Source organism: Octopus bimaculoides, chromosome 2 (assembly GCF_001194135.2).
Source record: "Octopus bimaculoides isolate UCB-OBI-ISO-001 chromosome 2, ASM119413v2, whole genome shotgun sequence".
In the NCBI taxonomy this organism is placed as follows: domain Eukaryota; kingdom Metazoa; phylum Mollusca; class Cephalopoda; order Octopoda; family Octopodidae; genus Octopus; species Octopus bimaculoides.
This window is the reverse complement of record NC_068982.1, coordinates 91,562,296-91,577,036: the sequence shown is the minus strand read 5'-3', so window position 1 is coordinate 91,577,036 and position 14,741 is coordinate 91,562,296. Positions and strand designations below refer to the sequence as shown.

General features: G+C 37.1%; 1 protein-coding gene across 2 annotated transcripts in view; it reads left to right on the top strand.

Annotated features, from left to right (window-relative positions):
• Positions 1 to 14,741, top strand: part of LOC106870626 (cyclic nucleotide-gated olfactory channel) — a 22,752-nt gene that overhangs the window by 4,255 nt on the left and 3,756 nt on the right. Inside the window, exons 2-4 of one of the 2 annotated variants that reach the window (XM_014916759.1) lie at positions 2,897 to 3,003; positions 6,951 to 7,162; positions 10,130 to 11,017. In XM_014916759.1, the coding sequence (XP_014772245.1) occupies positions 2,897 to 3,003; positions 6,951 to 7,162; positions 10,130 to 11,017 (1,207 nt within the window). Of the gene's footprint in view, positions 1 to 2,896; positions 3,004 to 6,950; positions 7,163 to 10,129; positions 11,018 to 14,741 lie in introns of those variants that run through there. The other variant, XM_014916760.1, reaches the window with a different exon arrangement.

Sequence of the window (14,741 nt, the reverse complement as noted above, 5' to 3'; positions counted from 1 at the left end):
TATATATATATCGTCAGATCCATCATATTGTATTTATTTTATTTACTCCAGAAGTCGAACATAGAATCTGGTGAGGTTTGAATTTAAATGTAGTTGGTGAAAATTAAATGTATTGAAGTATGTATATCGTCCACTGTTCAACCCTACCTTCCAATCCAGAATGTCTTCGATGTTCATAATTTTTGGTTTCTAACTTTGTCATTAGGCCAGCACTTTTAAGGGATACAGTGTTTAGCTGTAACTGTACTGTATAGACCTCGGAATGATAAAAGATAGAGTTGATCCCGCTGGAATTTGAACTCAGAACATAAAATGTCAGAATAAATACCACAATGCAGCTTTACCGACGCTCTGTCGGTTCTACCAGCTCGTTCCATTTTCATAATTAATGAAATCCAACTTCGAGAATTAGATGCAGTTGGAAAGAATGGCTAAGAAGTTCACTTCGAAATCATAAATTCCTGGGTTTGGTTCTATCGCCACATGGCGGATTTTGTTCTTTCTAAGCCTCGAGTCAATCCATACTTTGTGAAAGTAATTGAGTAGATGGAATCTGAAAGTACGTCAGATAGGTTGTACCCGTAAATCAAATATCTAGCTTCCCCTTACACTGTGTCATGCAGAATTTGAACTCAGAACGTGCAGACGGACGAAATGCCACTAAGCATTATGCCCGACGCGGTAACGATTCTGACAGCTCGCTGCTCTATATTTAAAAATAATATTGGTTTCAAATCTTAGCACAAGGCCAGCAATTAGGGGGGTAAGTCGACTGCGTTGACTCCAGTGCTCATCTGGCACTTATTTCATTGACCCCGAAAGGATGAAAGATAAAGTTGACTTTGAAGGCGATTGAACTCAGAGCGCAGAGAATCAAAACAAATACCGTGGAGCATCCTATCCGACACTGTAGCAACATTGGCGGAAATATATTCCGACACATTATTCTAGTCTCTTTCATATAACTTCATCCTTCAATTAAGTGGAAATACCACGTTATGGATTCTATACATAGGAGCAGTAAATTCATGCATGCATGAATTTGCTTTATTTGTATGGTGGCTAATAACATATTAAGATTTAAAAGAACAGTTACTAATGTGGTCTTTATAAAACATGTTATTATGTTTTTGGAACAGTTGTTAACCGTTTAGGGTAAACTGTGGGTGTTGACTGAAAGTAATAAAAGAATTTATTTAGTCGGGAGGAGGGAAGTACAATATATCGTGTAGTGGAGGGGAGAGGAGTAGAATGTATTACATAGTGGGAGAGCAGCGTCAACGACATTTGCAGCGTCAATGACATTTGCAGCTCTTACTGTATTGGTACTTATTTTATCGACCATCGAAGGATAAAATGTAAAGACGACCCAGTAAGATCAAAACTCAGAATGTAAAAGAAACAATTTATGCCGAAATTTTAACCAATTAAATTCTTTTTGCTCTCTCACTGTGATTTTTGTTCACTTTTTTAAAATAAAAAGTTCAAACAAATATTTTCTGTGAAAAAGTAATTTAAAAAAAAAATTTGAGTGAAGGATGGAATTTTCTTATCATCGTGACTGAGGGCCTGTGTGATGCCTCAGACACAATCACCACTCTGTTTCACACACTGCGGTCTTGTGTTGCAGCTGTACATTCCGCTAGAGTCCTCTCCATTCAGTCCTTGATGTCATTGCTCAGTCTTCTTTATTGTCGCCTGCGAGCCAGCTTGTTTTCTGTTCATTCATTTCCGAAGCATGTAAGCACGGAAGTCCAGAATCCTGATAACATAGCCAAAATGTTGCAGTTTTCGACATGTGGCCATCATCACCGACTTTCTTTCAATTTCTACCTCTTCCAGACCTAATTCGCTCGCTCCACGGATTGCCCAACATCGCTCTGATCAACATCGCTAACTTATAGCATATAATCTTGAACGGCCTTACTTCGTTTAGTATTGGCCACCCTTAGGAGATCAGTGTTTCACATACATACAATGTTATTAGCTAGACTTTTAAAAGTCTCAGCTTTATGTTTTTGCTGAGGGTGAAGTATCTCCAAACTAAATAAACTGTTGTGTTAATAATAAATTCATAATATGATGTTCGGGCATTTCAACCGATCATCTTTTTCTCAGGTATTATGTACATCAGACTTACTTATCCAATGTGCCCGTTTCTAAGACAGTAAGGAGGAATTCAAGGAACATTTGGTTGTTATTTGTAGCGGGTCGAGCGACTATTAAAGGACTCTGTCGTCGGCTTGGTGCAGTAACTGAGCAGCACAAAATATCAAATTTGTAAGGGGTGAATTCGAGAGATTGTTTAAAATAAGTCTCCCCATCTTCATGCTTTATAATGTGACAAAGAATAAATTATTTAATCATCTTCAAGAATGTTTTGCTTAATCTTAATAATTTCTCAAAATCTTCCCTATTATTGTTTATACCTCATCCAATATTTTGTATTTAAATGTTGGGTAATATATATTTTATAAGCATATATGCTATTATACATGAAGGATAAAATTTACGTCTTAGGCTAGACTTGAACGCAGAACATACAAGGCTAAATAACGTTTTCAGTTTTCGATATAAGGCCAGAAATTTGAATGGAGGAAGTAAGTCTATTACATCGACTCCAGTTGCGAAGGATAAAAAAAAGTCACGTCGACCTCGACGGAATTTGAACCAGGACCGAAAGAAGCTAGAAGAAATACCGCAAATCATTTTGCCCAAGTCGCCTAACGATTCTGCCAACTCGCCGCCCTGCAGAAGCTAAATAATGGTGGTGGTGTTAAGGTTAAGTATGCTGAGGTTTTTGCATGTTTGGTGTCCTCACTTTAGAGATAATTGTATTATATACTATGAAAAATCACTAATTTGCTCTAGTAATCAATTTTCACAATTTTATCAGAGAACGCGTCGTCGAAGTATCAAAGTTGATCCAACCGAAGACCCAAAGCAAACAGCTCTATATGAAATGACAGAAAATTTTGAGCTGATAGATCTGTTCACCGCCACGTAAGTACTGATTTAGCCAATCATTTTCACAAAACTTTTGATGTTCCCTGTAGGTATTTTTTTTGTGTTTCAGGTCATAAAATGAATAAATTATTTCTGGGGCCCTTCAGATCATCGAGTAGTAAGAGCACCACTATAATATGTCATCTTCATGAAGTGTATATATTCAGTTTAAGTAAAACTGATTGAGCCTGTCATATATATCATTAATTCTCAGTAGATTTTGAAAGCGATGCAGCAAGTTACATAGGGCTGACGTTGCAAGACAGATTTGAGATTTAAATATCACAATCAACAAGAAAAGGAAGTAAAGTGTTGTGCTGTTCATTGCTTTCTCAGAAAAAAAAAAACAAGTGAATAATATTGTTAACTGCTAACTTAACTATCTGTTCATGTCCTCATTGATTGTTTCCCTCTGATTCCAGTCAAAGACTTCAATTTTAAAACGTATAACTTCATTTATCTGCCAGAAGTAAGCATTTGGTTTCCTTGGAGATGTTACCTATGAAAATCTAGTATTCTGTCCGCGAAGTGATATGTAAGTTCTGTAATCATCGCTTTAATTTTGAGCTGGACGAATTCAAAAATCAATTGTTGTGAGATTTGAACTAGACACAAGAAATCCCTAAGCGAGAAAATTAGAGCAGTTCAGCGATCTAAATTCAGAATTCGAGTTTTGAAAAACACGTTCGTGCCTTTCGACAAACTCGTACCTTTCGACAAACTCGCGCATTTTCCAAGAGGCTTCAGATTACCTGGGGCATACATCTGTATTCTATGTTACTAAAATCTAATTAACTGATGAGGAGGGAAAAAAAGCAAAGTAAGACAATAATTATATTTGCACGGCCGTTGCGACAAGTGTCTTAAAATATGAATTAAGTCGACGTGATGAGTAAATATGAAAACTCTTGGGCATAATGGTGGACTATTGGCTAACACTGTTTAGTCGAAATTCTGTGAAAGAGATTTGAATTCCTCCTAAATTGTGGTTGTTAATTGCATCACATTTCGTTAATAGAGTTGATGTTGATGACTTAGTTTCTTCAAATATCTATATAAATAATTCAACCTTAACGTGAGTGAGTGCCCTAACTTGTTAATATCATATAGGGTTGTATCTAGAATAAGTCATCTTGATGATACATATCGATATCTTCAAGAGATACTTATTGGAGAATTTTAACTCAACGGCAAATTCACGAGTAAATAGTGTCTGAAAATCTCGATGAGAAGTTAGTTAACCATAACAGGACGTTGTCTCCATGTCGAGATAAAGCCACCTTAAGAGAGCACATCTCTCTCTCCACACTATTCACTGCTGCCAGGAGTTGTATTATATATAAGAGAAATAAATGAAATGAAAACATTCAACATGAAATGAAACCGGTCGCTGAGAATTCAACACTATTTTCAAAATTTACATTAATTATACAATATTTTTTTCTACTCTAAGCACAAGGCCCGAAATTTTTTGGGGAGGGGGCCAGTCGATTAGATCGACCCCAGTACGCAACGAAAGGATGGAAGGCAAAGTTAACCTCGGCGGAATTTGAACTCAGAACGTAAAGACAGATGAAATACTGCTAAGCATTTCGCCCAGCGTGCTAACGTTTCTTATTTCTTTATTGCCCACAGGGGGCTAAACATAGAGGGGACAAACAAGGACAGACAAAGGGATTAAGTCGATTAATAATTCTAGTGCTTCTGCAGGTCACTCTGCCTGCAAGAAATAGTAACCAAATACTTTTCAATCACACATTACCGTCTGGTGTAAGGCCATGACACATAGTTCTACATTGAAATCACAGCCCCAAATAGACTCTGGCCAAACAACTACTTTATAAGTATTGGGTTGGGAACTAAGTTCCAGCCATTTTTTAAAATTCTAATTTTTTTAAAGGTTTAATAAAAAAAAATAACAACTAATAAATCAATAATGTATTCACCCTTGTTGTTTACAACTTCTTCCCAACGTTCAACAAGAATTTTAATACCTCGTTGGTAGAAATCACCCGATCTCGACTTGAAAAATTGATCCGACCAAGCTCTCAGTTCCGCATCAGTATTGAAAGAAACTCCACGCATAGCATTTGAAAGAGATCGGAAAAGGTGGAAATTCGTTGGTGCCAAATCAGGAGAGTACGGCGGGTGTGGCAGCACTTCCCATCCATGCGTTTGAATGGTTCCTTAGTCATATTGGCGATAAGAGGGCAGGCGTTGTCGTGCAGCAGAAGAACTCCATGCTGCCGATTAGGTCTTTTCTCTTGAATAGCCGTGTTGAGTCGTTCCATCTGTTGAACATAGTTCCGCGTTGACTGTTTGGTTCCGTTCAAGCAATTCGTAATGGATAATCCCTTCTCAGTCCCACTATACGCACAACATCGTTTTTCGCGGATGAAGATCTTATTTCACGCGCAGTGTCGCTTGTTTACCGGGGCTAAGCCATTCCTTACGCTGCTTCATATTGATGTACAGGCACCAGTTTTCGTCGCTAGTAACGATTCTGATTCTGTAAAGAAATCGTTGCTTATGTCCATGAGTTGAGCGGTGACGAGCAAGCAAACCGGCGGAGATTGTGACTCGTTGATTTTTGTTGTTGTCACTTAAAGCATGCGGAACCATGCTCCATACTTCTGAACCTTTCCCATCAAGTGAAGATGCTTCTCTATAGCAGTGTGGGAGCATTCCATTTTCTCTACCAGTTCCCTTGTCATTTGACGAGAATTTTCGTGCAAAAGTTGGTTTAGTCGCTCTTCATCGAACTCAACTGGACGGCCAGAACAAGGTGCGACTTTGAGATCAAAATTTCTATTCTTGAACTTGGCATACCAATCTCGAGCGGTTCTTTCAGCTATGGTACCCTCTCCATACACAGCACAAATGTCGCGAGCAGCTTTTGCGGCCTTAGGACCTTAGTTAAAAGCAAAATGAAGGAGGTGTCGAAAATGCTCGTTTTTCTTGACATTCCATTTTAATGATCTGAAAATAAACAAAAATTAACTAAAATTAACTAGAAAAAAACAAAACAAGATAAATTCCAAAATGATTCAAAAATAGAATTCTCGAAAAAAATAGATTCCAAAATTTAAAAAAACCGCGGGAACTTAGTTGCCAACCGAATACATACTGATGAACGGTTTCTAAATTGAAGCTAAATATAATAGTAACAGTGTTTTATTTAAATGGAAACTAAATATCTCAATGTAACAATTGTTTATATTAATTTGAGGGTCCACTAGCTTTAGGCTGCAGATGAAGTTGTCGAAAAGTGACTAATTTCTTTTCTGTTACCGATACAACTCTGCCGGAGACATTTCATTTCGTTAATGATCCTACCTAGCTTTGTAAATTAGTGACACAAGACAACACAATTAGTGTGGGAGGTGTATAATCGATTAAAGTATGCTAGTACATAGTAGGTATCTAGCTTATATCAATTCCGGAACGATAAAACGGCAAAGTCAGTTCAGGCAGAATATGGATTCAGAACTTAGAGGAATTAAATCAAATATTGATTTCTTATGCAAGTACAAGGCCTTGAATTTGAGGAAAAGAACATTCGATTATATCAACTCCAGTACTTGAGTGTTACTTCATTTTATCCATCCCGAAAGGGTGAAAGCAAGTCATTGAGTCTAGTGTTTTTTTCACTCAACCGCCTTTTAAGTATTTGGTATTTCGTGTGTCTGCAATGCTGAGATTACAATTTCCCACAGTCCTGGTGTGGAAAACGGGAAACACCATATACGACCTCCACAGAGAGATGAAATTTTTATAATATCGTAACGATCCGGTGGATCACGAAACGTAACCTATTTGTAGGTTAAATTGAATTTTAATCAACACTTGAAAATCTATAAATAATTGATATTTGTATTATATCTTAGATAGACCTTAACTAGATTCGGTACTCAAGCTAAATTTTGCTTTCTACATCGTTCCAGATTTTGGAAAGAATTGGTGATTGACCACACATTGATTTTCTACCGAATTTGGTCGACAATCGTTTCAATATTCTTTCTCTACAACTGTATATTTATAGTGATCAGACAAACTTACTATAGGTTTCATATGGCTTACATGACAACTTGGTTCAGCATTGATTATACGAGTGATGCGGTCTACTTGTTCGATATGTTTGTGTCATCGAGAATTGGTAAATAGCAGTTTTCTCATTCTTAAATTTTGACATTTAAATTATTTTTGCTTGAATGCAGATCAGCTTTGATTAAGTAGGCCTATGATCAAGGAAATTTTAAACATGGTCATTCTGTCAATTTTTTTATGCAGCCTGTGCAGACTTTCTTTATTAAATGTATCCTTTTCTTAGTCTGTAGGCGTGGTTTTAAGAAAATTTGACTGCTACATCTAATTCAGTGCAATAGTAAGGTGCTAGCAGACGTCAAGCACGTATATGTGAAATGTAACTAAAGATTGTGTGATCTGCTGCAATCGTAAAAATAAGAAGTTAATAGAAGGATATGAATCCAAAAAATTTTGTGGGAACTGAAATGATGGATTCGTTAGTTATGGAGTGAAGTGGATTCAACATGGATTTAGAAATTTATCGAAGTTGTAACTCTCCAAGATTTGCAACTGATGATTAAACTATAATTTAATCACTGAATATATTTCCACATATTTTAAATCTAAGTCTGACTATTGATACAAAGAACATAAAAATAAAGTCTAAAAATGGCAAGTGACTCTAAGTGTTTATTGGTGTTTCATATAAATTCCTCCTTTTTTTCCCACTTAGCACTCCATCATACGTTTGAAAAGAAGTTAAATTTATTCAAATTTTAAAAAACAATAAGCAAAAGTTGAAGAAGAATATAGCTACAAAATACCATAAAACACGACGATAAAAAATTTTTCCGTGTCAATTCAAATAACAATAAATGATGAAAAAAGATGCTAAAGAAATAACGAATTTGTCTGATGTCCCAGTATGATTTGGATTCCTCTCAACTGAGCGCCTGGAGACGTTCCTTATTCTGGAACAGTGAAGCTTAATTTCTCTAACTCACTCAGTTCACTTGAAAAACGACTCTCTCTTTCTCTCTCTCTCTCTCTCTCTCTCTCTCTCTCTCTCTCTCTCTCTCTCTCTCTCTCTCTCTCCATCTATCTATCTCTTTCTCTCTCTCTCTCTCTCTCTCCCCTCTCTCTCTCTGCGCGCGTGCTTACTCACATACATACTTGCACAGAGATATGGATGTATAGAGACAATGGTTTGTAACCTCCTGTCGAGTGAACGTCCAAAATCTAGACAACTTAATGTAAGGTTTAGAAAATTCAATCTAAAAAAAACTGTCAAAACTAATCTAAGCATTGTGAACTTCTAAAATATCATACTAATTCTAACAACAGGTAATTGTCATTCCGATAGCGAGCCAAACGAAGGACTTTTCTACATCAATAGAAATCATAACCATCAGTTCCTTGGGCCAATGTCTTCCATTATAGCCCCAGCCGACTTGTGACTTGTGAGTGAATTTAGAGGACGAAAACTGTGCAAAAGCAAGTCACTGAGAGTAGTGTTTTTTCACTCGGCCACCTTTCGAATGTAGTCTAAGTATTTGGTATTTCGTGTGTCTGCAATGCTGAGATCATAATCTCCCATGTGTGTATGTATGTGTGTATGCACGCGCGTCTGTCTTTTACTGCTTGATAATGGGTGGTCTGTAGAGGCGCAATGGCCCAGTGGTTAGAGCAGCGGACTCGTGGTCGTAGGATCGCGGTTTCGATTCCAAGAACGGGCGTTGTGAGTGTTTATTGAGCGAAAACACCTAAAGTTCCACGAGGCTCCGGCAGGGGATGGTGGCGAACCCTGCTGTACTCTTTCACCACAACTTTCTCTCACTCTTACTTCCTGTTTCTGTTGTGCTTGTAATTCAAAGGGTTAGCCTTGTCACACTGTGTCACGCTGAATATCCCCGAGAACTACGTTAAGAGTACACGTGTCTGTGGAGTGCTCAGCCACTTGCACGTTAATTTCACGGGCAGGCTGTTCTGTTGATCGGATCAACTGGAACCCTCGACGTCGTAAGCGACGGAGTGCCAACAACAAAATGGGTGGTCTAGTTCCCCGTAATATAGTATGACCGCAGCCCTGTGACTAAACCCAGCAAAACGGATGAGAATGAAAGAATCCACGTACAGTCATAAAGACATAATCAACGACATTAACAGAAATATATCCAATAAATTGTCCAACAAATAAATATTTAATCGCATTGTACATTATTACAAGGGTGCACTAAAGAAAGTGGGGCTAACATAAATTGGAATACATACAAAACAAAACAATACGGATCAGTAAAAAAAGATAACCATTAAAAAAACTAGTCCAACTTAGCTTTTAATAGGAACACTATCAATTGACTTTCATGTTACATACAAGTCAATGGTAAAATAGATTTTACTTTATAAAGTTCCGTGTCCAGGCAAGAATGCCTGTATATATACACAGTCTTGTTAAAGACTGTATATACGTTTGTAGGGTAAAGTTAAGCTAACATAAGGTAGCCAATAGGAAGTATCGTTAGAACGACGGACAGATTGCTTTGTAGTGATTGTCAGGTTCCTCCACTCTGAATTGAAATCCTGCTGAGGTCAAAGTTGCCTTTTATCCTTCCCGAATCGATAAATAAAGTGTACCTGGGTCGATTCTTCTTTTTCTCTCACTCTTTCTTTCTTTTTGTCTATTTGTGTGTCTGTCCATCTTACTCTCTTCTGGAAGAAATCAGGGAAGGATGGGCTCCTTCCACCAGATCTAGCAAAATAGCCAAAATCCGTTCTATGTCTCGGCGGTGACCCTACGATTCCATCAAAGGATTGGAGGTTAGAGGCAAAGCAAACCTAACACATTATCAGGTTCACTTAAATTGAATTAAAGGGGTAGTATAGAAGAGATAGAGACAAAATCATACAAAATACCGGTCTCGTCAAAATGATAAAGCCTATTGTCCTTCCATTATTGATAGAATGATAGAATACATACGAGTCAAGTACATATTGTCTTGCTTAGAATATTGTACCTTTATAGACATCTTCATCATACATTAATACTGAAAATCGAAGCCTTATTTTTCTTCTTTCAATCTGAAATTTTGTTTTCTAGGTTACATCGAAAATGGTTTAGTCATCTATGATGTTAAAAAGCTGCTCCGGTATTACATACATTCGAAATATTTCAGAATAGATGTAATCAGTATTCTGCCAACAGATCTCTTTTATATTGTTCTTGGTTCTAGTGCCACAATGATTCGTCTCAACCGCTTGATACGACTTTATCGTATGAGACAATTTTTTGATATTCTGGAAACACGTACTTCATTTCCAAATTTGATCCGCATTATTCACCTTATCGTCTACGTAGCACTTCTTATTCACTGGAATGCTTGCATTTACTATGCCATCAGCGCATGGATTGGTCTCGGTACTGATCACTGGGTCTATCCAAATGAAGTGATAAACTTCGCTGTATTACCAAAAGAACATCTGTATTTATCTATGCGACATCAATACATCATGCCTTTGTGGTGGTCAATGCAAACATTAACCACGATCGGTGAGACAGAGCCACCAGTGAAAACTATTTCCTATATCTATGTTATCATAGCTTTTATGTTCGGAGTGCTCATATTCGCTTCTATATTTGGTAACGTGGGTGCCATGATCAACAATTCCAACTTAGTCAAAGATAACTTCCGCTCACGTTTAGACGGTGTCAAACGCTACATGCAAAACCGCCAGGTCGACATCGAACTGCAGACACGAGTGTTGAAGTGGTTTGACTACACATGGGAAAAGCGCCAGATCATAGACGAAAATCTATCCTTACAATGCCTTCCACACAACCTTCAAACTGAGATCGCTATGCAAGTCCATTTGGAAACTTTGCGAAAAGTTCGAATATTTCAAGATTGTGAACCTGGCCTTCTTCATGAGCTGGTACTGAAACTTCGTCTTCAAGTGTTTAGCCCGGGAGATTTTGTTTGTCGTAAAGGTAGGTCAAACGAATATTTCTTGTTGTTGTTGTTGTTTGGACTGTGAGTTGGCAGAATCGTTAGAACGTCGGAAAAAATATTCTGCGATATTTGCTCTGAGTCTGCATTCTGTCAAGATAAATAACGCATGACCTTGCATGTCGGGCCCAGTTGGAATTTTCTTCTGGTTGAGTAGCCCATCCCGCTCAAACGGTCCCTGAATAATATTTGTTTAAGGATGATGAACGAAACACTCATGTTCCCAGAAAAGAATTATTCAAACCCCAAAGAATTCCTCTTGACACATTGCTACGATGCTCCCCCTGCTACTTCTGCTCGTGATTAGAGATACATATATCGTCAGCCACTAAGAGATATGCTCAACTGGTTATGGTCAGACAATTGAGAGGCAATTCTGTGATGATGAGCAGAATATTTGCTGTAGCTCATCTTTTATACCAAGACAAAACATGTACATGATAACACTTCCAATCAGTTAAAACTAGAAGGCATGAGAGCCACTGCCTGATACTGTTTCAAGGCATTTATTATTATTATTATTATTATTATTATTATTATTATTATTATTATTATTATTATTATTATTATTATTATTATTATTATTCAGTAGTCTTATTTTTATGACATGCTTTCACTGCCCTACCGAGAGCAGCTGTGTTTCTTGGGTATGTGCTATGGTTAGAATTTTAGCATTAGGTATGCACTAATGTAACACTAGCTTTTAATAGTCTTTCAAGTATCTAAGAGCCTTCTGATAATCTTTTCTGTCCCCTAGATGTAAACTTTCAAGCTCTACAGGAGATTCTATTTCAATCTCCTTCAACTTGTTGTTTTGTTGTTATTATTGTACTTCTTTTTTCGTATTTATTATTATTGTGGGTTGATGTAATAGACTAGCTCCTCTCTCACAGGATTTTGGGCCTTGTACCTATAGCAGAAAGGATTATTATTATTTTGGTTTGGCTCAGATTCGGTCTTATTCCTGGAATTTTGAGGATAGTGGGTTACTACCTGTAACCTTAGTTATACACAAGTTTTCAGCAGTCTTTGAAGTACTTAGAACCAACCCTCTTGATAGCCGTTGTTGTACCTAAGAGACAAATTTTCTGCAGGAGCTCTACCGGGTATTCTATTTCAATCTCTTTCAGCCATTTGTCTATATCTTGGCTTACTGTTCTCAAACACCAACTATTATAGGCACAATCTTTAACTGTTCGCATGCTCCAAGTTCTCCCAATTTCAAATTTAAAGGGATTGTATTTTTGTTTGTTTGATGGTTTGTTTGTTTTTATTCATCTTTCTTTACGATCCTGGAATCAAACGGTCATGATAGGTCAGTAAACAACTTCGCTTTTTCTTATCTATAATCGCTATGTTTGGTCTATATTTTGTAACTCCTTATCCGTTTGAATAAGTAAGTCCCACAAAATCTTACATTTCTCCGTCTCTAGTACTCTTTCGACTCGATGATTGTATCATCTGTTTCCAGCTTGAGTCACATTAGATTGTAAAATTCCATAAAATCTTATTTTCATTATTCTCAGTGACGCCTTCTGGTTTATGTTTGTATCATTTCCGTGTTCTTCCAAGACTGTACTTCTTACACAATCTCAAATGAACAAAGCTAACCACTTTGTCATTTTGTCATTCCAATTAGCTACATTCACTCACAACATGTGAGATTGTTTCGTTTCTGCTGCCACACATCCTACAAAAGGGCGATTCACTGCTCTTATCTATTTGGAACTTGGTGTAGTTAATTCTCAAAGCTAATCAATGCATATCAATGCCTTAGTACCTCCTTTCAGATCACTTTTCCTTAGCCATCTCCAGGCATAGATCTTGTGTTTCCTTTCGATTTTTCTGAAGTATTGCCCATGCATTGTTTTCCTTTTCCAGTTGTTTTCCATCTTATTTACATCTTTGTTTTTTATATCTCGTTTCTTAAATGTTTTGGGATGTGTAACATTTTCAATAGGTATTGCAGATAGGAATCAGTTTAAATTTTCTTCAGGTCGAGTAGCCCATCCCGCTCAAATAGTCCCTGAATAAGGTTTGTTTAAGGATGTTGAACAAAGCATCCATGCTTCCAAGGGTGAATTATTCAAACCCCAAAGAATTTCCAACACATAATGCTATAATGCTCCGCAACTACTTCTGCTCGTGATCAGAGATGCACATATCGTCAGCCACTAAGAGACATGCTCAACTGGTTAAGGTCAAACAACTGACAAGCAAATCTGCGGTACTGAGCAGAATATTTTTATACCAAGAATATTTTTATACCATCTTTTATACAAGATATGTACATGATAACACTTCCAATCAGTTAAGATCAGAAGCCATGAGAGCAAGTGCCTGGTAATGCATCAGAGCATTCTTCTTCTTCTTCTTCTTCTTCTTCTTCTTCTTCTTCTTCTTCTTCTTCTTCTTCTTCTTCTTCTTCTTCTTCTTCTTCTTCTTCTTCTTCTTCTTCTTCTTCTTCTTCTTCTTCTTCTTCTTCTTCTTCTTCTTCTTCTTCTTCTTCTTCTTCCTCCTCTTCCTCCTCCTTCTCATCATCATCATCATCATTTCTCTTTATCAGGTTTTGTTGGAATTCTTGGAGCCTTGCATGCATAACGAGCTTGCTGCCTGCAGCCTACGGCACCATGCTATCTGTTCTTTTCAGCTATCTGATACTTTCCTGATTATTCTGGCCTTGGCGAGGAGGCGAACCTTTTGTAACAGTTCTACTGGGAACTCTATTCCAATTTCCTTGATATTTCCCTTGATGCCTTCTACAGTTACTTGTATTTCTTTTTATTACATATTTTTGATAATTTCTGATGGGGAGGCTTTGGTCTTGTGCTGCAATTAAAAATCCTTCAGTCTCTGCTTTGAGTCCTGAGCTTCTCAGCCATTGTTGGGATTTTGTTTTGTCTTTTGTCTTTTTTGTTTAGTTTAATCCAATATTTGCCATGAAGGGGCTTTCCTTGCCATCATTTTTATCATGATCCGTTGCTGCTCCAGTTTTAGTTTGGATTTCAGTTGTTTTATAGCTTTTGTTGTTTCTTCTTTTTCTTCATATTTGTTAGGAACTATTATTTCTTTTTTGTAATTGTCAGCTCCCTTAACAACTGAAAACAGCTTTCCATTTTGCTCGTATCTTGTGGTTATTTGTATTAGTTTTCCTTGCTTCTGAAATTGGTATTTCTGTAGTCCTATGGTGATTATTTTGTAATAGTTTTTTAGCTGTATAAGGCCTCTAGCACCTTCGATACGTTGTATATATATAACCTTTCTATGTCAGATTTTGGGTGATGCATCCTAAATCTTGTCGTTATTTTTCTTGTTTTCCTGTCTATTTTGATTAGTTCATTTAGAGTCCAGTTAAGAATATTGTAGCTTTCAGTATTAATCTAACTCGTCTATAGTATTCGTTTATCTTCTCTTTCCTTTGCGTGTGTTGTATCATATCTAGTTCATTGATAGTTCTACTGGGCACCACTCTATTCCAATTTCCTTGATATTCTTCTTGATACCTTCTGATACTGTCTCCAAGCATCCAACAAAAATTGGCATTATCTCCAACTTCTTCATTTTCTATAACCGGGCTATTTCGTATTATTATTATTATTGTTCAGTAGTTTTATTTTTATAACGTGCTTTCACTTCACTACCGAGCGTAGCTCTGTGCGCCTTGGGTATGTGCTGTGGTTTGCTATGGTGCTCTTATGTTTACTG